Below are 19,067 nucleotides of genomic sequence, written 5' to 3'. Positions count from 1 at the left end.
TGAGGCTGGTGAGAAGGTGGTTGACTGACTGAAGGCAAGTATTCCAGAAGCTGAGGGTTTTGGGGAGGGAGTCCTTGATTGGGATGAGTACCTGCACGTCGTCACCATAGATGTAATGAGTTAGTTTTAGATTTTTGAGAAGATGGCAAAGCGGGAGAAGGTAAATTTTGAAGAGATTTGGAGAGAGAGATGGTCCTTGGGGGACTCCCAGGGTAGAGAACATTTTTTTTCACATCAAGAATGGTTTCTGAAAGCATAAAAAAAACCAGCAAGATAGGGATTTACTTATGTGTATTTTGCAATTTATACAATCAGCATCACAGATTGCAAAAATTATTCACAAGCATTGGGATGTTATGAAATTAAATGCATATTTGAAGAATTTTTCTTTGAGATTTTCTTATACATGGAGGCACAATTTGAAAGTATTTTTAAGTCTCTCACCTTATGTACATGTCAAAGGAAAAGAAGAATTTACAGGTACTTAAAGGGCACTATAAATGTGGTCATTGTCAAGTGTGTCAGATCACTTTACAGTTAAGTGTATTTGAACATCCGACCACTAAGAAGCAGTATGTATTAAACAATCATACTATCTTGTATGTCATATATTACCTATATAAAGTGTCCATGTGCAAAGATGTGTATTGGTAAAAAAACAAGAGCTTTAAGATCATGAATATCAGAATACAAAAATTGTTTAACAAGATCACATTCAATTGTGATTAAGAACTGTGCCAAAAAGAACAAAAAAATTATTTTTTACTTGAACACTATTAAACCAGCTGGATTAAATTTCTCGATAGAATGGCATTTGTATAATTTATGTTTTCCACCTATTTTAGAACAATAGTTTATTGATTGGCTGACAATCAATTATCAATCATACTTTCAGAAACCTTCATTATCACATATCAATCATACTTTCAGAAACCTTCATTGGCGCAATGAGGTATTTACTGATAGGCTGACAAAGCTGTCAATCATATTTTGGGATGTTTTCATTGGAGGAACCCGACTGGCCAATACTGTTGTTAATGATTGATAATGACAAGATTATCAATCAACCTAGATAAATCTTCATTTGATAATGAATTTAAGAACAAAATAACTTGCAATACTGGGTCAGACCGAGGGTCCATCAAGCCCAGTATCCTGTTTCCAACAGTGGCCAATCCACTTCTCTATTCCTACTGCCTCCTCCCACTTACCTCCATTTTTTTTGGTTCTCCCATCTTGAATTTCTATCCATATCCTTCTCAAACCTGTTGCTGTTTTCAGCCAGAGGAAGGGGGGAAAGCTGTTAGTGTAGCTGGGTTTAAAAAAGGTTTGGAAAGGTTCATGGATTAAAAATCCATAAATCATTATTAAGGTGGACTTGGGAAAATACACTGTTTATCTCTGGGATAAGCAGTATGGAATCTATTTACCTTTGGTGATCCTGCCAGGTAATTGTGACCTGAGTTGGCCACTTTTGGAAACAGGACATTGAGCTTGATAGACTTTTGGTCTGAATCAATATAGCAAATCTTATGTTCTTTTCTTTCCAGCTATCCCTCCCATCCCAATTCACTGTTTCCTATCTCCATCCTCCCTCTGAATGTTATTTTTATTCACCCATTTCTTTCATCTCCAAATCCTGCTCCTGTCACCCTATTCTGTTTTTCTCCCTCTAAAGGAGTGGTTGTTAGACTCTCCTTAAAAGTCCAGCTTAAGGCAGCCCACAAGAGAACCTTAGTTGCAAGGTGTTTCCTCTGGAAAGAGGGATAAGAAGGAAGGCCCCAGGGAGGATAGTGGGTCCCACACGTGAGAGGGAAGCAGGAGCTTGATAAAGCTACTTAGCTGAAGACTACTACATTTTTATTTCCAACACTGCTGATGTAAGCAGGCTCTCTTCGCTGTCTAATTTTGCCTGTAAATATTAAAAGTCTGTAGAAGAATAGCCGGAGTCCAGTCTCTTCTGTCCTCCAGCAAGCCAAAGACCACTCTTGTTCTGTTACAATCCCCTACCCAAGTTCTCTTTCAATATCTCCTTCCATATTGTCTGTAGCCATCACAGTACTGATATTCCTGCCCTATTTTCTTTTGTTGCTTGCTTTTTCTGTCCCTGTCTCCCATATTTTTTCTCTCTGATCACCCAATCCCTTCTCTCCATCTGGGCACCCAGAATGCTTTATGCCTGTGGACTGAATCAATTACTAGGAGAACAATATTTCTGGAAGGCTGTGTAGGCTTGCTTTAACAAGGCACAACCATGCACAAAGAGCTGCACAAGGTGGCTACAAATGCCTAATTAGATGTATGCTATGCAACACTATTCTAGTCAATACATATGTAATTTAGAAATACATACAATTGTGAAAATAACAATATAATAAAATTCAAGCCAGTGAACAAAAATGTAAATTATTTATTTATTTATTAACACACTTTGTTACAATTGCAAACTATTTCAATGCCCTGTTCAGCAAAACCACCATTATTTAACTTCACATTTTTTTGGAGCTGTCAAATATCACTACAATTCACTTGAACCTTTGGCCGCCGTGTTTCTAGAAGGGTTTGGAAAGGCTGAAATTAGCAAATGTTACTCTGCCCATTCTGCTAAACATATTTTGGAGTTGTCCTAATGGTTGGGCATTATGAAAGTTTTTAGATCTGAACAGGGCCTTCTAAAGGAAGACCATAATATATTAGTCTAAAACTAGCTTTTAAGCTCTAAATCAAACTAATTTTACAAACACTTATTTTACAAGGACTCTTTTTCTAGTAATAACTATTATTAAAAACGTACTTTGTAAATAACAGTTTCCTTCTATAACTTACATACTATTAAGAAAGAATTCTTCCTTAAAAGCCAAAAAAGTATCTAAGGTAACAGCTGAACTGGCATAAAACACCATTTGAAGCAGCTGAGATATAAAATTGTAAATGCACTGTACAGACCATGGGGTATTGAGTGTGTGTTTAAATACCTTATTATACAATGTATATATTTTTTATAATGTTTTATAAAACGTATTAAAAAAACAAATATTTCAGTGTGCTTTTCCGACTGCTGAAAAGATAAAAAAAAATTATAACCCTACCTTACAAATTAAAGGCTTCCAGTTTTCTGCAGGCAAGGAAGCGGGAGGAGATTTGGGGGGGGGGGGGGGGGCTGGGGAAGGGGGGAAGATTGGTATCATTTCTCTGTGCCTTTACTGGATACCATAAATGAATCTCTGAAAAATCAGAAGCCTAAGAAGCTTTTCTGCTGAAGGTTGACGATACAAGTTACTCCTGAACAGAGGTAGCACTGCAAAAATGTGTTTGAACCAATCATAAACCACAGAGACTCCTTTCTGTGGTATCTGACTTGTTTATTTGCATGCATACTACAAAAAAGGATCAAGGGAATTCTAGTATTTCCTGTGATATGTCAAGTTTTCTTCCCTCAGTAACAAAATTTTAAGTAAAAAATCCAGAAAGGAATACTTACAATACATAGAAATATTTATAGTACTTAGTAATAAGAATACTTAGTATTCTTATACAATATATTAAAGTACTTACACTCATTCTTTGGGTTGTCAAGGCTGTTTACTGCTTGGCATCAAAATAACTCTTAGCACCTCTAATTTCTGAACGTACTCAATGTTATTCTGGTTGAAAGAGGAAAGCAAGTATCTAAAACATGAAAATAACTGCACTACTCAACCAAAGGCTTTTTCTTTATAATGCTTACAATATGCTAGATTATAGGCATCTTAAGCTGCTAAATAGATTCTAGGTATGTTCTAAAGGAGTGCAATTTGTAGTATAATGCAAAAAAAGGCTCAAATTCATCTTTTAACACTAAGGAGTCTATGTAATCAAGTTTAGCTTGCACATTAAGGCAATTTTGCACACACTAAAAATAGCATGCCATACAATAAGGCCTAAATGTGTACATTAAGAGGGTCCCCTCACATGTGAACATGTGTTAAAATTAGTACCTGCATGAATGTAAATGAGGGAGCACATTATGCAAACAAGGCTTTAGAAGCCTCTCAGTGGCTTTTTTTTTTTTTAAAGAAAAACATGGCAAACTTTCTAAATAGTTTGGGAGCTTCCTTTTTTATGTTTGGTAGTCTTTTCCCTATCTTCTGGAAGCTGCCTTTATATGGAGTTATCCTCTACTTGTTAAAGTGCTGCTAGGCTGTTCATGCTCCAAAATATAGGATCAGGAAAGACAAGAAATTCTTACGATGATAGGCTATGATTTTTCAAATATCTTTAGGTATTTTTATTATAATGCATTTCATTGAGATTTTCTGTACAAATTACTGGTGTGAAACTTACAGAACATAGTCCATGACTTAGAAAGCATCTACAATTCTGCAGATGAGGAACTCAATGTTTCCCTCTAATGGAACATAGCTTGCTCTGATGAAAGCCAGAAAACAAGACCAATAATTAGCCAATGTGTGCAAGTTGCCTAACAGTCACACCTTCCACCAAGACAGGCATGAGTGATTGTATCCCTAACATCTAGACAGCTGATCTATTCTGTTTAAACTATTCATGCTCTGGTTCTGCACAGCACTAAAAATGAAGTTTCCTGCAAAGCAACTAGCAACCTTTACCCTCCAAAGAGTGAGTCCTTCCTTCATATACATATCTGTGACAGATTTTTTGACTATGAGCACTGTTTGGAATAAATCAAAACTTTGCTGATATTTTTCATCCTTTACTCAAGCTGATCACAGATGAGATACTTTATATTGCCATAAATCTTAATGTTTTTATTTTCTTTTAATCAGTAACTACATTGCAAAATTTGAATTTGTTTGTATAATCTGACAGAAAACCATACTCTTTGCTTATATCCTTTTATTCTTCATCTTATCCAATTGTTTCTTTGTTCAGTACCTTTCACGATCTATAGTGCAAGTTAGTAGGAATTTTTCCTGTTTTTTCTCCTTCTAGTATTGCTACTTTTTCTCATTAGCATGTCTTATAGTCCTTTCTGGATTTTCTGTTGGAATGAGTTCATAAAAAAAAGTGCGGTATCCCGAATCATTCACATATTCATTCTTCAGCTTCCCGTTCAGCAACCTTTGTCTCTTTTTTTCACCTTGGATAAGTTCTTCTCCATAAAATGTTTCTTCGTACCTCATAGCTGATGCTGTTGACTAAAAAGAACAAATCTGATTTTAGATGCAACACTTGGTAACAGACTGCCCTAATCTATCATTATCTATAATATAATTTTCTCAATGTTGACAAGCAGTGGTAGGACAAGTGTGCTGGCAATGGACTGGTAAGGGGAGAACAAGCAATGTCTCATGTAAGAAACAACTGCGTGCAAAGAGATTTGGGATATAACTGAAAAGATCTCACTACAATATCTGGAACAGGTAAAGTGAAGTTGCTTACCTGAAACAGATGTTCTCCATGGACAGCAGAAAAAACAGCCACACAAATGGGTGATGCTATCCAATGGCACCAAGTCAGGTATTACTCTCTCATAGCTCACTCTCCCTCAAGTCCATATTCTAGCTGACTTCAACTGACCAGGGAGGAGGGAGGGATGGTGTAGCTGTCTGTTTTTCTGTCCATGGAGAATACCTGTTATAGGTAAACAAATTTGCTTTCTCTGTAGACAAGCAGAAACAACATAGTCACATAAACAGGGACTCCCAAGCTGAGGGTTGCAAGGGAATATCTTGTTTATCTTTGCTTCTCTGACAGGAATATACAAGAAGTTGAAAGTATCACATGAATAAATGGCATGGTTTGTGCATGATTCCTGATCCAAACACAAGGTATTTGGGCTGAACTTGGGGTACACCACCTGAGGAGTGGTACAGGATGGCAGGGCAGAACATGGGCCGGTCTTCCACCTAACCAGCCCCTCCCCTGCAGGTTGAGCCCTTGGGTTCTGGGGGCCTGTAGGGCTTGGCTGCAGCAGCAGTACTAAGCTTTGTTCTTTAATGACTTTCACCTTGTCACTGGTACATCTACCTATTTATCATGCATATCCTCTCTGAGGCTGGATACTCTGATCTATGCTAACCTCCTTGCTTCAATGGTCATGGCTGATGTTCTTGAAGCACTATCAAATGAATCATATATAGATTAGAGTCATATGCTTTGTACAGTCTTCCATGTCCTGTAGGTTAATGAATTGTGATGGATCTTGAATAGGCAATTGCTGGGGGATTTCTTTCATTTTTTCAAGGTGTTGTACTTAAATTGTACCATCTATAGCTCATGAGCACCAGCCCTAGACTGTAATGTTGATGCATGGAACATCCTTTTGCCTGAGGCATCAAGCAATCTACCATCCTTCCCTGAAGAAGAGTTTGAGAATGTCTTGGTCTTTTTCACTCTGTTCATCACAGATTCCACAATTAAAGAATCATGTGATGATTGCACTTTCATGTGGTCTGGGCATTTCTGTACCCTGTATTTTGTGTTCTATATTTTTTGCTAATGATAAGATGGAAAACGTTGTTTTCCACATCATATTCTGTATGTTTATTAAAGTTTTGTGCATTGATATGGCTTTTATCTGTTTCAGAAGCTGTTTGAATTTCAGTACACTTTGAAATTCTTTTAACTTAGAATTATCTTCTTCCAGCCTAAATAGGATGGAATCTGAAACGTTTTGTAAAATGTTGGATAAGATGTGCCCTTTGGTGATGTTGAACATTTAGCTGGCGCTGGCACCAAAGGTAGCTCAGGCATTAATACCATGGATCCATAGTCAAAAGAATCATACAGACTTAGAGATTCTTCTAATTGACAAAGTATTAGTGAAGATTTCTTCACTCTAGACTTACTTTCCAATGTTCCAGAGAACAAAGAACTTTCTGTCCTTTCCTTTTGATAAGAAGTTAAAGGCAGATGAGATTGGAGTTCCTATCCTAATCTCTCTAGAATAGGCAGTGGAGTTGATGTCAAAGCCAAAGTTATTTCCTTCAGATTTTTACAAAATCAGACCAGACCCTGCTAAAGGTGGTAGTCGTCTTTGATTCTGTGTCTTCTTTGATGAGGAGACAGATTCTGCCTCTAGTATTGGAGATGAGCTTGGACTCTTAGCTAGGGAAATGAAGAGGTCCATATTCAGTCACTGTCTGGCTAGTAAAGTTAACTGGATAAACTAATCTGGTTAACTTTGGAGGTATATTCAATAGTGCAGCCACACTATATAGTGGCTATCAAAGTTAGCTGGCTAACTTTATCGAGCTAACTTTAGGGCAATTCTATGGCCTGATCAGACTTAGCTGGATAAGTCAATCAAAGTTAGCTGGATAACTTAGCTGGCTAATGTAACTCCTCCCTGGAATCCCCCTAAGTTACTCGGCATTAATACTCAGCACTGTGGTCAATTCTAAGAAAGTTTCTCTCACTTGCGCCACAGAAGATGATGCAGATGATTCTATGGTGCCAAGCTTTGCACTGTAGAATCATTAGTGCAGTGTTTCTTATATGCACAATGCTTCCCTTGCACCAGTTTCCTTGATGCAGTGATGCTTCACCATTTTTGTGTACATGAAATCATTAGTGCACCAACTTTTCAGTGCCGCCTCTTCTAGAGAAGGGGATTTTCTGCACCTTTTACCATGTTTAGAGGACAAATTCTCACCTTGCGTTTTGGAACTGGATCTTTTTATTTCTGATGAGGAAGACATTTTATATTTCAGATCCCTGAATAAGCAGACCTGCAGGGACAATTTGTCAAAGGGGCTGCAGTTAGTGGAATGATAATTGGGGTTCAGGCACTTCAGACAGGATCAGGAAGATCCCTACTTGCCATCTTGTAGCAGCACTTTGGGCAAAGCATGAATAGACCTTTGCCCTTGTTGTCAGATTTCTCTGATGGATTCTTGTTTCAGTTTTCTGATTTTTCTGACATTGTATTTACTTTCCAAATCCCACTAGAAAGAAAAATTCTACACTATTCTTTTAGAGGGTTAAATAAAAGAAGATCCTGAGGAAAAAAAAAAGAAAATTCTCCCAAACATTTGAAGATACCTACATAGTGACAGTAAAGAGAGCAAATCTCCAATTGTACACAAAGGGGCAGATTTTCAAAGGCTACGCACGTAACCTGAGAAAATATGCCCCTGCGTGCACCAAGCCTATTTTGCATAGGCTCGGCGGTGCGCGCAAGCCCCAGGACACGTGTAAGTCCTGGGGCTTTCAAAAGTGGGCAGTCTGGGGGCGTGATGGCAGTCCAGGGGCGTGTCCCGAGCCCTCCTCCATTCCGGCCGTGTCAGGGGTTTGCCTGCCGGCGTGCGCAAGATATGCCTGCCTCTGGCAAGTGTAAGAAAGAAAATAAGGTAGGGGGGGATTTAGGTAGGGCTGGGTTAGATAGGGGAAGGGAGGGGAAGGTGGGGGGGGGGGGGGGGCGAAAAAAAGTTCCCTCCAAGGCCACTCCGATTTTGGAGCGCATGATATAAAATTGGGCGTAGATTTGTTCGCGCCGGGTTGCGTGAACAAATCTATGCCCGTGCATGTTTTAAAATCTATCCCTATGTGAACAAAAAAATGACTGAAGAATACTGCATGGCAGCAGCAGCATGGGAACTGCCACATATACTCAGAAGGTCTTTCTGAGCTAAAAGACAGCAAGACCTGACTCAATGCCATCAGATATAGACACCCATTTTGTGGCTGTATTGTTCCAGTTTGTCCACAGAGAAACAATGAAACACACATTTTATAAATACACAGAAAACAAGAATTAACTAGAGAAAACAGAGAAATAGTATTTTTTTTACCCAGCAGTTTTTTCCTGCACATCTGTACTTCCAGCTGGGATCATGACTGGGATCTGATTCCATGAGCCTTCATTCACTTCTACTCAGGGATTTCTGACCATTTTATATCTCAACATATTTTGCCTGGCTGTACTGAGCAAGTTAACCCTATTTCCTACCTCATGGTTCTGCTATCCCTTCACTGAAAGAAAGGATCGTATGGAATAAACACAGAGGTGCCTTACTTTCAAGAAGCAAGAGGATAGAGGAAACATGAGGTAGGCAGTTGGGCCATCCTGCCAGAGTGGTTGTTATGACCTTAGCAGCTGTGGTTAGAACTCTATGGCTGCATTGGGTTTCTAAGTAGGCTGGTATAACCTGTATGGAGTGACCGTGGTTAAAACCCATACGTCAATGAGTATGGGGAGGCCAGATCTTTTGGACAATAGTATTGCTAGTTTTGATGGCTGTGTGGATTGTTAGAAAGATTGGTGTTAATACGTACAGTAGGATCTGGTTGTTAGATAAAGTGTCTTAAGTATACTTGGGACTCATAAGGAAGACATTGGCAGGAAAAGATTGAAAGATCAAATAAAAACATGGAGGAGCAAGAAAACTGGCATTGGGTCACATATAGGTATTGTATGCCTATCTAACCAAAGTGAAAGAATCTCAACTAGAGAGATTGAATGGGCCAATTTGGTGTTTTTCTGCCATCATTTACTATGTGACTAAGTCATTGCAGTGTCAGCCCAGGGTGGAAGGCCATGCACAAGGGCTCCCTCTGGAACCCTGCAATAATGGAACCTGAATCCAGCCGTTAGGTGTCACCATTAAATAATGATCACAAGTTCCTCCCCCCAGGGGCTCTGAACAGTGCCTCTGCAGCATCACCAGCCCATAACATTGCACATTATTTTCAATGGGAAATGGGAGTTCAGCAGAATTCTAATCTGGCTTTAGACCAGGCCACAATACTGAGGTGTTAGAATCCTTAATGGATGATGAGGTAAGACATATTAGATGTGGGGAATTCTGTATTTTTGGATACTACTAGACCTTTCTTGTGCCTTTGCTTTGGTAGACATTGATATTATGGTTGATAGATGCCAACAAGTGGGCTAAGCATTGGACTGGATTCGTTCCTTCTTAAATGATCATGTTAAGTGGATCCACATCAATGCTCTGCAGAGGAAACGGTGAAGACAGGAGAGCAGCACGGTTCATACAATTGTCTTTGTTATTCAATATTTTTATGTGACCACTGATGAGTGTTTCAGGCACTGGATATCAGAGGCTATGTATATGTCAATGACATCCAATTTCTGATTCCAGTGGATCAAGATTTTGGGCATTGGAAATAACTTAAAGAAGCTATGGTGTGGCCAATTAAGACATCTTTGGGTGACACTGAAATTATAATTTCACCTAAAGCCAAAAGCCTTGGGTTGCTTTTGTCTCAGCTTTCTTATTTGATGTTTTTGTACATCAGACTTGTAAGAAGGCATGTTTTCAATTAAAGAGGTTACGTCCATTAAAATCTTTCTTGGATGATTTTACAGTTAAAATGTCTGGTTTTTGCACTTATTATTGGTGTAGGTTTGCCTAATAACTTTGATAAGGAAATTACAACTTGTTCAAAAGAGTGCTACTTGAATGGTGTGTGGAGAATCTAGGAAGGAGAAAGTGTCTCCATTGTTAGTCCATTCTGCAACTGGAAGCCAGTGTAGTTATGCTAAGTTCAAATTGTTGTCACTTATTTTAACGTATGAGGGTGGATAGGCCAAGGTATTTGTCAGCAAAATTGACATGGCATAAGCCTGTTTGGGCCCTTAGAGCTTCTCAAGAGGCTCAATTAGAGTTTTCAATTTGGCATAAATTAAAATCTGGTAAGGGCTGAAAGCAAGCCTTTTCATCAGTAGCACCTCTAGTCTGGAACTACTTTCCAGATTTTATTAGGAGATTATTTATTCCAGGTGTAGGAAGATTGTTAAGACACTTCTTTTTCTATCTTAATGTGGGATATAATGGTGGTGCATTGCAGCTGCAGCTTTATAGGGAAGGGTGGTAACCAGTGCTTATGCTGTTTCCTATTTTCTTCATTCAGATCCCTTTTTCATTTTTTCAAAGATGTTCTTTTGGCTAGAATAACCTCTCTCACTTTACCTTTTAACCATACCAGCTGTCGTTTGGTTTTCCTTCCACCTTTTCAACTTAATTTTTTATTTTATTTATTTAAAATTGCTATATAGTGCTTATTTTGAAATTTCAATGCCAAACAATGTACAAAATCATAGTGTCACAAATATTATATAAAACATTCTTTAGAGAATAAAACAATTCACAGGAAGGCTAACTGAAAATAAGCAGCTTCAACTTTTTCCTGAAAAAAATTTAAAATCAATATAGTCATGTAAATGCATGGAACATATCTGATCTGGGCTTCCAAGATGATATTTTTAAATAACATCCATGCCTGATGTAAATTCTTCACCTTTTCAATTGCTCTTTTTAGTTTTTCTAATCACTTTCCTCATTTTATCAAAGTCTCCCTTTTGAAAGCTAAATGCTGCAGCAGTAAATTTCCTTAGTGTTCTCCCTCTAGTTATCAAGTCAAATTTGATCATTTTATAATCACTATTGCCAACCGGCCCCAACACCATTACCACTTGCACAAATCATGCATTCCACTAAAGATTAGGTCTACAATAGCTCCCCCTCTTGTCAGTTCTTGTACCAGTTCCTCCAAAGCAGCAGTCATTTATTTCATCTAGAAACTTTATCTCCTTAGCATGTCCTAATGTGACATTTTCCCAGTCAATACTGAGGTTATTGAAAATACTTATTATTATTCTGCTGCTAATATTGCTAGCTTCCCTAATTTCTGTTAGTATTTCATTGTTTGTCTGATCATTCTGGTCAGGAGGTCGGTAATATACCCCCACTGATATTCTCACATAGAATTTCTATCAATAAAGATTCAACAGTGCATTTTATTTCCTGCAGAACCTTTATCCTGTTTGACTTTGTTCTCTTTAACATATAGCACCACCCATCCACCAATTTGATCCATTCTATCACTGTGATACAATTTGTACCCTGGCGTCAAAGGTGATAGATTTGGCATCATAACTACAATAGTGTTATAAATATTTTATTTTTCTTTGCTTACAAGACGAGCTTTAACTCTTTTTGGTAGCTCTTCATCCTGTGTGTAGATCTCTTCTCGTTTCATGGTCATGTGGGATCCATCTTCAAATTCAACCTAATTTAATAAAGAAGTAACTTTAATATTTACATGCAGGATCTATGTGCATCTATGGAATCTCACCAGTGAATTAAAAAAAATGATATAAAGAGAGAAAAATGAAAATAGAATAAAAACATATCTATAATATCATCTGGCACATTCTAAAGCTGGATAGTTTGAAAGACCAAATCAACATGGTAACTCAAGGACACTACACATTCTCCACTAACAGCAACTTTCTGGCAGTTTTATATCAGGTTGGAAGCAGAGCCACATCTTTGATTTGACTTTCAGATGTGAAGACATGCCACAAAACAGATAATGTGCCCTAACACTCCTTAGTGGGCTCTTCATTTAAAATTGTATAATACCCAGTATATTGAATAATACCCAGTATAATACCCAGTATATTGAACTGGGTATTATACAATATAATTCCATCTCTGAAATTAAGAGGGAGGGGTATTGCACTCTATTTAAGCATTTTGTTATGGCAACAAAAACTTCCAGACATTTTTATTATACTAAGTCATTCTAAGCTTTGAAAACACTGGCTATCACTGTCACTAATTGTTAGAAGTTATTTCTCTTTTCCATATCAGGTACATGCAGCTTATCAATGTGATATCCATGTCTGCTTTAAAATGAAGCATTGAGACATGAGAGAACTACTTTAGATGACCATTATAATATGTCTTGATCTCATGCTCTTATGTATCCCAAACACTCAAGCCCCTGAGATGTTGTAATATCCATATAAAATACAACCTGAAGTATCATCATAATTTAATGCTGTTACTACAATATCTTCATTAATTTTCTTGATTTTTTAATGTCACAGTTGTCCTTTATTGTAATGCCGTTTGGCATCAACAAACAATGTCAGTGAACAATTACACTGAAAGTTTAATTTCAAGAAAGGTATAAGATCTCGGTTATCTGTGTATACTAATATATGAAATATGTCGCTCCAAGTTAGAACCCTCTGCTTTGATGGTCACCACATTATAAAGGATATTTAGACCTTTGTGTTTCCATTATGTATGCACTCTGTTTTGTTAACTTTAGTTAATGTTTTAGGATTAAGGAGCGGTGCTGGGTCAGTGCGCAGATGATACAGATAAACTGGGGCCACACATAGAGCCGGTGAATAGGGGATGGGACAATGTACCAGTAACTTACCGGGTGGTGATGCGGCTCTCGGCCCCTCCTGCTCCCAGTGGTGCGGGGTGCCTGACTTGGGGCCCTGTCGTGCTTCACTGGCTCACAGACATCATTGTTCTGGCACAGTGACCCCGGGACCATGTGTTACTTGGGGGGGGGGGGGGGGAAGAGTTGGGAGGCGGTGTGAGACGGGCATCGGGGAGTTTCTGTGCCTGTGGGGCACCTCATTGGGCCATTTGAATTGACGGGCAGGCTGGAGGCCGGGGGGGGGGGGGGGAGGGGGAGAAGCATGTGATTTGGTGTGGGGATGGAACTGAGGAACCGTGGATTGATGGAGGTCTGGATGTCCTGTACAAGTGGGTTGTCATCTTGCTTGCGTGTGGTGGGCTGACCGGAGGACCCACGAAGGGCAAGCACATCTCGTGAGGAAGGGCTTTGCTTGGCAGCAGTGAGCCCTGGAGTCCAGAGGTGTTGCACTGCCTGCCCTTGCCCTGTAGGGGCGTATACCAGCTGGTTTGCCAGAAAGCAGAGTTGCTTACCTGTAATAGGTGTTCTCTCAGGACAGCAGGATGTTAGTCTTCACATATGGGTGACACCATCAGATGGAGCCCTGTCACGGAATACTTCTGTAAAAGTTTCTAGAACTTTGACTGGCACACTGAGCATGCCCAGCATGCTGCTAACCTTGTGGCCACACGGGGTCCCCCTTCAGTCTCGTTTGTAGCAAAAGGTATGAGCGAAAAATAAAAGAAGAAAACGGTATCGAACCCAACTCCGCAGGGTGGCGGGTGGGTTTCGTGAGGACTAACATCCTGCTGTCCTGGGAAAACACCTGTTACAGGTAAGCAACTCTGCTTTCTCCCAGGACAAGCAGGATGGTAGTCCTCACATATGGGTGAATAGCAAGCTACAGGCTGAGTCATAATGACATAGGCCAACCAGTACACAACATGTGCAACAGGCACAACAACTGGGGAGCTGTTGGCAATGATGAGGCAACCTGAAATTCACAGCGGGTCGAGGTAGGATGAGTAGGGATTTTACACTGGGAATAAGTTCCGTAGGACAGACTGGCCAAAGACGGAGTCTTGTCATCCAGCTTTGTCAAGACAGTAGTGGGCTGTGAAGGTGTGGAGAGAGCTCCACGTTGCAGCCTTGCAGATGTTGGCAATCGGTACTGAACAGTAGTGTGCTACTGACGTTGCCATGGCCCTTACTGAGTGCGCCTTCAACCGTCCCTCAAGTGGAAGACCTGCTTGCTGGTAGCAGATTGCAATGGTGTCTGCCAACCAGTTGGAGAGAGTCTGCTTGCCCACCACAACTCCAAGCTTGCTTTTGTCAAAAGAAACAAAGAGTTGGGTGGACTTTCTGTGGACTGCGGTGCGGTCTAAGTAAAATGCAAGTGCACATTTACAATCCAAGGTGTGCAGAGCTCACTCACCCGGGTGAGTGTGAGGCCTTGGAAAGAAGTGGGTAAGACAATAGACTGGTTTAAGTGGAAATCCATTACCACCTAAGGAAGGAATTTAGGGTGAGTGCAGAGAACCACCTGGTCACGGAGGAACCTTGTATAGGGCGAGTATGTTACAAGGGCTTGCAACTCACTGACTCTGTGAGCAGATGTGATAGCTACCAGGAAAATTACTTTCCATCTAAGGTATCTGAGTTCGCAGGAGTGCAGGGGCTCAAAAGGAGGATGCATGAACCATGCCAGTACAATGTTGAGGTCCCATGCCACGACCGGTGGTTGTAGAGGAGGCTTAAGCTGTAGTAAGCCTCTCATGAAGCGACCCACAAGGGGTTGAGCCGTTATCGGGCATCCCTATTCCTTGATGATAAGCATAGATGGCACCGAGGTGTACTCATATGGAGGAAGTCTGGAGACCAGATTCTGAGAGGTGCCAGAGATAGTCTAAGATTTTCGGTGTGGGGCAAGAAAAGGAATCAAAGCCATTCTGAGAGCACCACAATGAGAACTTCTTCCACTTAGAAAGGTAAGACTTTCATGTGGAAGGCTTTCGTGAAGCTACGAGGACTTGAGAGACATTACTAGAAAGGTTGAGTGGCTGTAGTATCAACCTTTCAATATCTAGGCTGTCAGGGACAGGGTCTGGAGGTTTGGGTGGCACAACTTGCCTTGATCCTGTGTTATGAGGTTGGGCGCCGTGCCCAGGTGAATGGGTTCCTGGGCAGAGAGGTCAAGAAGAATGGGAAACCAGACTTGGCGTGGCCAATACGGGGCTATGAGTATCATTGAGCCTCGGTCCTGATATAGCTTCACGAGAGTCTTGCTTATTAGTGGAATTGGAGGGTATGCATATAGCAGGCCTGTGTTCCAGGGGCGGGCGAAGGCATCTATTGTTGGTACTCTTTGTTCCCTGTGTAGGGAGCAGAATCATTCCACTTTGCAGTTCTGATTGGACACAAAGAGGTCGATGTCTGGCTGACCCATCGATAGAAGATTCTGCCCGCAACAGAGGGAACCAGAGACCACTTGTGGGGCTGGAAATTCCTGCTGAGGCGGTTTTGCCATTGCATTCTGTGTGCCTGCCAGATAAGTGGCTCGCAGTAGTATGGAATGCGACAGGGCCCGTGCCCAAATCTGCGCCGCTTTTTGGCAGAGCAGATAAGAGCCCATGCCCCCCTGCTTGTTCAGGTACCACACTGCTACTGTTACGCCCATCGGTCGCAGACGGCTGCGACCTCTCATGCTCACCTCCTTTTTCCCTGCACCATCAATCCTAGGAAGAATGGTAGCCTCTGCTAACCAACGCGACCTCCCTGGCGTCCCCGAAATGGCGTGGGTGCTGCCGACCGTCATTTTGTCTCCGGAATCACCAAAGTTGTGCGCCCGCACACAAGGGCCTCATTTGTGCATGTCATGGCGGGAACCTCGGGGGTGTCCCCTCCCAATGACGTCAACTTGCTACTGTACTTAAGCCAACCAGCCCTCTGCTATTACGAGTCAGCAAAGAGTTTCCTCGTTGCTGAATCCGCTCCATTCTTGGACTTCCTGTTCCAGACTTGCTCTTGGTGTGTGGACGCTCTGGGTACCCACTCCTCGGGGGCCCTTCCGCGTTCCTGGCTGTCCAGTCCTCGGAAGGCCTTCCTGCCTTGGACTATGACCTGACCCACTTCTCAGGTCACTCTCCTGGAACTACCACTGTGAGTACCTCTCTTCAGACTTCAGCGATACCAGCCCTACTGAAGCTTCTCTGCGGTGTACGCCATGCCTCGGGCCACTACCGTTCCTCTTCAGTAGAAGTTGTTCCAGTATACCCTATGTTGCAGGGTATTGCTATACAAACTACAAGATCCCCTTCTGGGCTCCTGCACCTTGGACTTGTTCATCATCATCTCCAGTACAGTCATCCTCGGCGTATCCCGCTCTGTGGGCCACTACCGGATCTGCACTTCTGAGGTAATATCTACTCGACCGAAGGGACTTCCTGGTGTATCCCGCTCCGCGGGCCACTACAGGATCTTCACATCTGTTATATCACCCTGGGCATACCCTTTCTCAGAACTATACTTATCCGCAGTCCCCTCTCTGCGGGGTTTTTTTTTTCCTTCCTTCATAATAAAGTCTATCATTCAGCTGTGTCCTACGTCGTTGAGACCACGCCCATTGACGGTGAGGCCCACAGGCTCCTCCCTATGGGCAGAGACATCTCTCATCTCGACCCAGGGTTCTTATCTATACAAAAACATAACAACTACTTGTTTGTCTGTTGGCATCAAGAAGACCTTGTTGGGTAGGCAGTCCCTGAATGCATAAAAGGCGTACTGCATTGCTCGAAGCTCTAGAAAGTTGATCTGATAGGTCGCTTCGGCTTTTGTTCAAGTCCCTTGGGTTTGAAGGCCTTTGACTTGGGCACCCCAACCTAGGTTGGAAGTGTCCGTGGTTAAGGTCACCTGAGGAGCTGGTTGCTTGAAGGGAAGACCAGTTTGTAAGTTGGCCTTGTGCATCCACCAAGTAAGGGACAGACAAAGCTGGTTGGTTATGTGGACAAGGGACGAAAGCGGCTGAGTGGCTTGGTGCCACTAAGATTTGAGAGTCCATTGTTTCAGTCTCATGGCTAGGCATGCCATTGGAGTGACGTGGACTGTTGACGCCATATGGCCGAGTGACGTAAGTACTTGGTGAGCTGATGCTGTTGGTTGACGCCAGATAGAGCTGGCGAGGTTGGACAGCGTGGTTGCACGGTCATTGGGTAAGAACCCTTTGGCCACACTGGGGTCCAGGTCTGCTCCTATAAAGGAGAGATGGTGAGACGGTGTCAAGTGGGATTTCGGGTAGTTGATCAGAAATCCCAATGAGTGTAGAAGCCGTATAGTGAGACCAAGGGAGTCGAGGGCTCCTTGTCTGGACTGACTTTTTATGAGCCAGTCGTCTAGATATGGAAAGACATGGACGCCCTTGTGGTGTAACTATGCAACCACGACTGCCAGGCATTTCATGAACACTCGGGGTGCTGAGGCCAGGCCGAATGACAGTACCTTATATTGGTAGTGCCCGTGTCCCACTACAAATCGCAGGTATTTATGATGAGGAGGGAAGATTGCAATATGGGCATAAGCGTCTTGAAGGTCTAGAGAGCAGAGCCAATCCCTCTGTTGTAGTAGAGGGAGCATGGTGCCTAGGGACACGATTCTTTTTTTTTTTTAATTTTTAATTTTGCCATTTCAGATTATTACAATCATATTTCATAAGAAAAGAGATTTCAAATAACATATCAATTACAATTGTAATTCTGTAAAGGGACACAATTCTGAACTGTTCCTTGTGAAGAAATGTGTTTAAGGCACGGAGATCCAGAATAGGCCGGAGGCCGCCGGTCTTATCTGGGATTAGAAAATACCAGGATTAGAACCCTCTCCCTGCTGAGTCAAGGGGGCTGGTTCTAAGGCCCTGGCAGACAGAAGAATCGAGAGCTCTAACTTGAGAAGTATTGTGTGATCGTCCTGGCTCCCCGCTGGAATGGGTGGGGAATCCAGAGGTACAGCTGAAAAATTTAGACAGTAACCGTGGGTTATGATGGACAGGAGCCATTGGTCCGTAGTAATTGGTACCAATTGGTTGCAAAGTGGCAAAGGCGGCCTCCCACTGGTGAACTGGGTTGTGGGATCAGTGGGGGGTGGCTGCTGCTCGCTGGAAAGGAGTCAAAATCCAGTAGCAGGACCAGCTTGTGGAGCTGGTTGTGCTCTAGGAGTCCTCGCTTGGCATGCATGTCCTCTCTGAGAGGTAGAAGCTGATCGAGCACGGGATGCGGGAGGATAATACCTGTGTGGTCTATAGAATTGCTTCCTGGTGTCCCTACGTGTGCCCCTGCGGGCTACGGAGGGTGTATATGAGGTGATAGTTGGCAGCTGATGCAGGGTCTCGTGATGGTCCTTTAACTGGGCCACTGCATCTTGGATCTTGTCCCTGAACAGGTTTTCTCCTGTACAAGGGAGATCTGCAAGTTTGTCCTGCACCTCCAGGTGTAGGTCTGAGGCCTTGAGCCAGGCTCAGCGTCTAGCACTGATGCCTGCTGCTGAGACTCTGGATGCTGTTTTGAAAGAGTCGTAAGCAGCTCTAACCTCATGTTTACCTGCTTCCAATCCTTTTTGCAGGATGGAGACAAGGTCTTTTGATGTTGCTGTGGTAGAGTGTCTGCGAATTCCTGGACTTGTTTCCAGAGATTCCTATTATATTGGGTCATGTATAATTGGTGCGCTGCTATTCGCGCTATTAACATGGACCCTTGAAAGACTCTGCGCCCCCAATGCATCCAACACCTTCTGTTCCTTTCCAGGAGGAGCAGAGGAGTGTGGATGGGATCTTTTAGCCTTCTTTTGGGCTGATTCCACCACTACGGAATGGTGGGGCAATTGGCATTTCTGAAATCCTGGAGCTTGTTGGACTAGGTATGTAGCAT

The 19,067-nt window shown here is 42.1% G+C and overlaps 1 protein-coding gene across 6 annotated transcripts in view; it reads right to left on the bottom strand.

Annotated features, from left to right (window-relative positions):
* Nucleotides 1–210: 210 nt before the first annotated feature.
* Nucleotides 211–19,067, bottom strand: part of KDM4C (lysine demethylase 4C) — a 1,194,550-nt gene continuing 1,175,693 nt past the window's right edge. For 5 of the 6 annotated variants that reach the window (XM_029605140.1, XM_029605184.1, XM_029605156.1 and 2 more), the window contains 2 exons: nt 11,905–11,997; nt 4,040–5,156 (listed from right to left, as the gene is read on the bottom strand). In XM_029605140.1, the coding sequence (XP_029461000.1) occupies nt 4,956–5,156; nt 11,905–11,997 (294 nt within the window). In that variant the 3' untranslated portion in view covers nt 4,040–4,955. Of the gene's footprint in view, nt 248–4,039; nt 5,157–11,904; nt 11,998–19,067 lie in introns of those variants that run through there. The other variant, XM_029605175.1, reaches the window with a different exon arrangement.

The sequence above is a fragment of the Rhinatrema bivittatum genome, chromosome 1, assembly GCF_901001135.1.
Source record: "Rhinatrema bivittatum chromosome 1, aRhiBiv1.1, whole genome shotgun sequence".
NCBI lineage: Eukaryota > Metazoa > Chordata > Amphibia > Gymnophiona > Rhinatrematidae > Rhinatrema > Rhinatrema bivittatum.
This window is presented reverse-complemented; position numbering and strand designations above follow the sequence as displayed.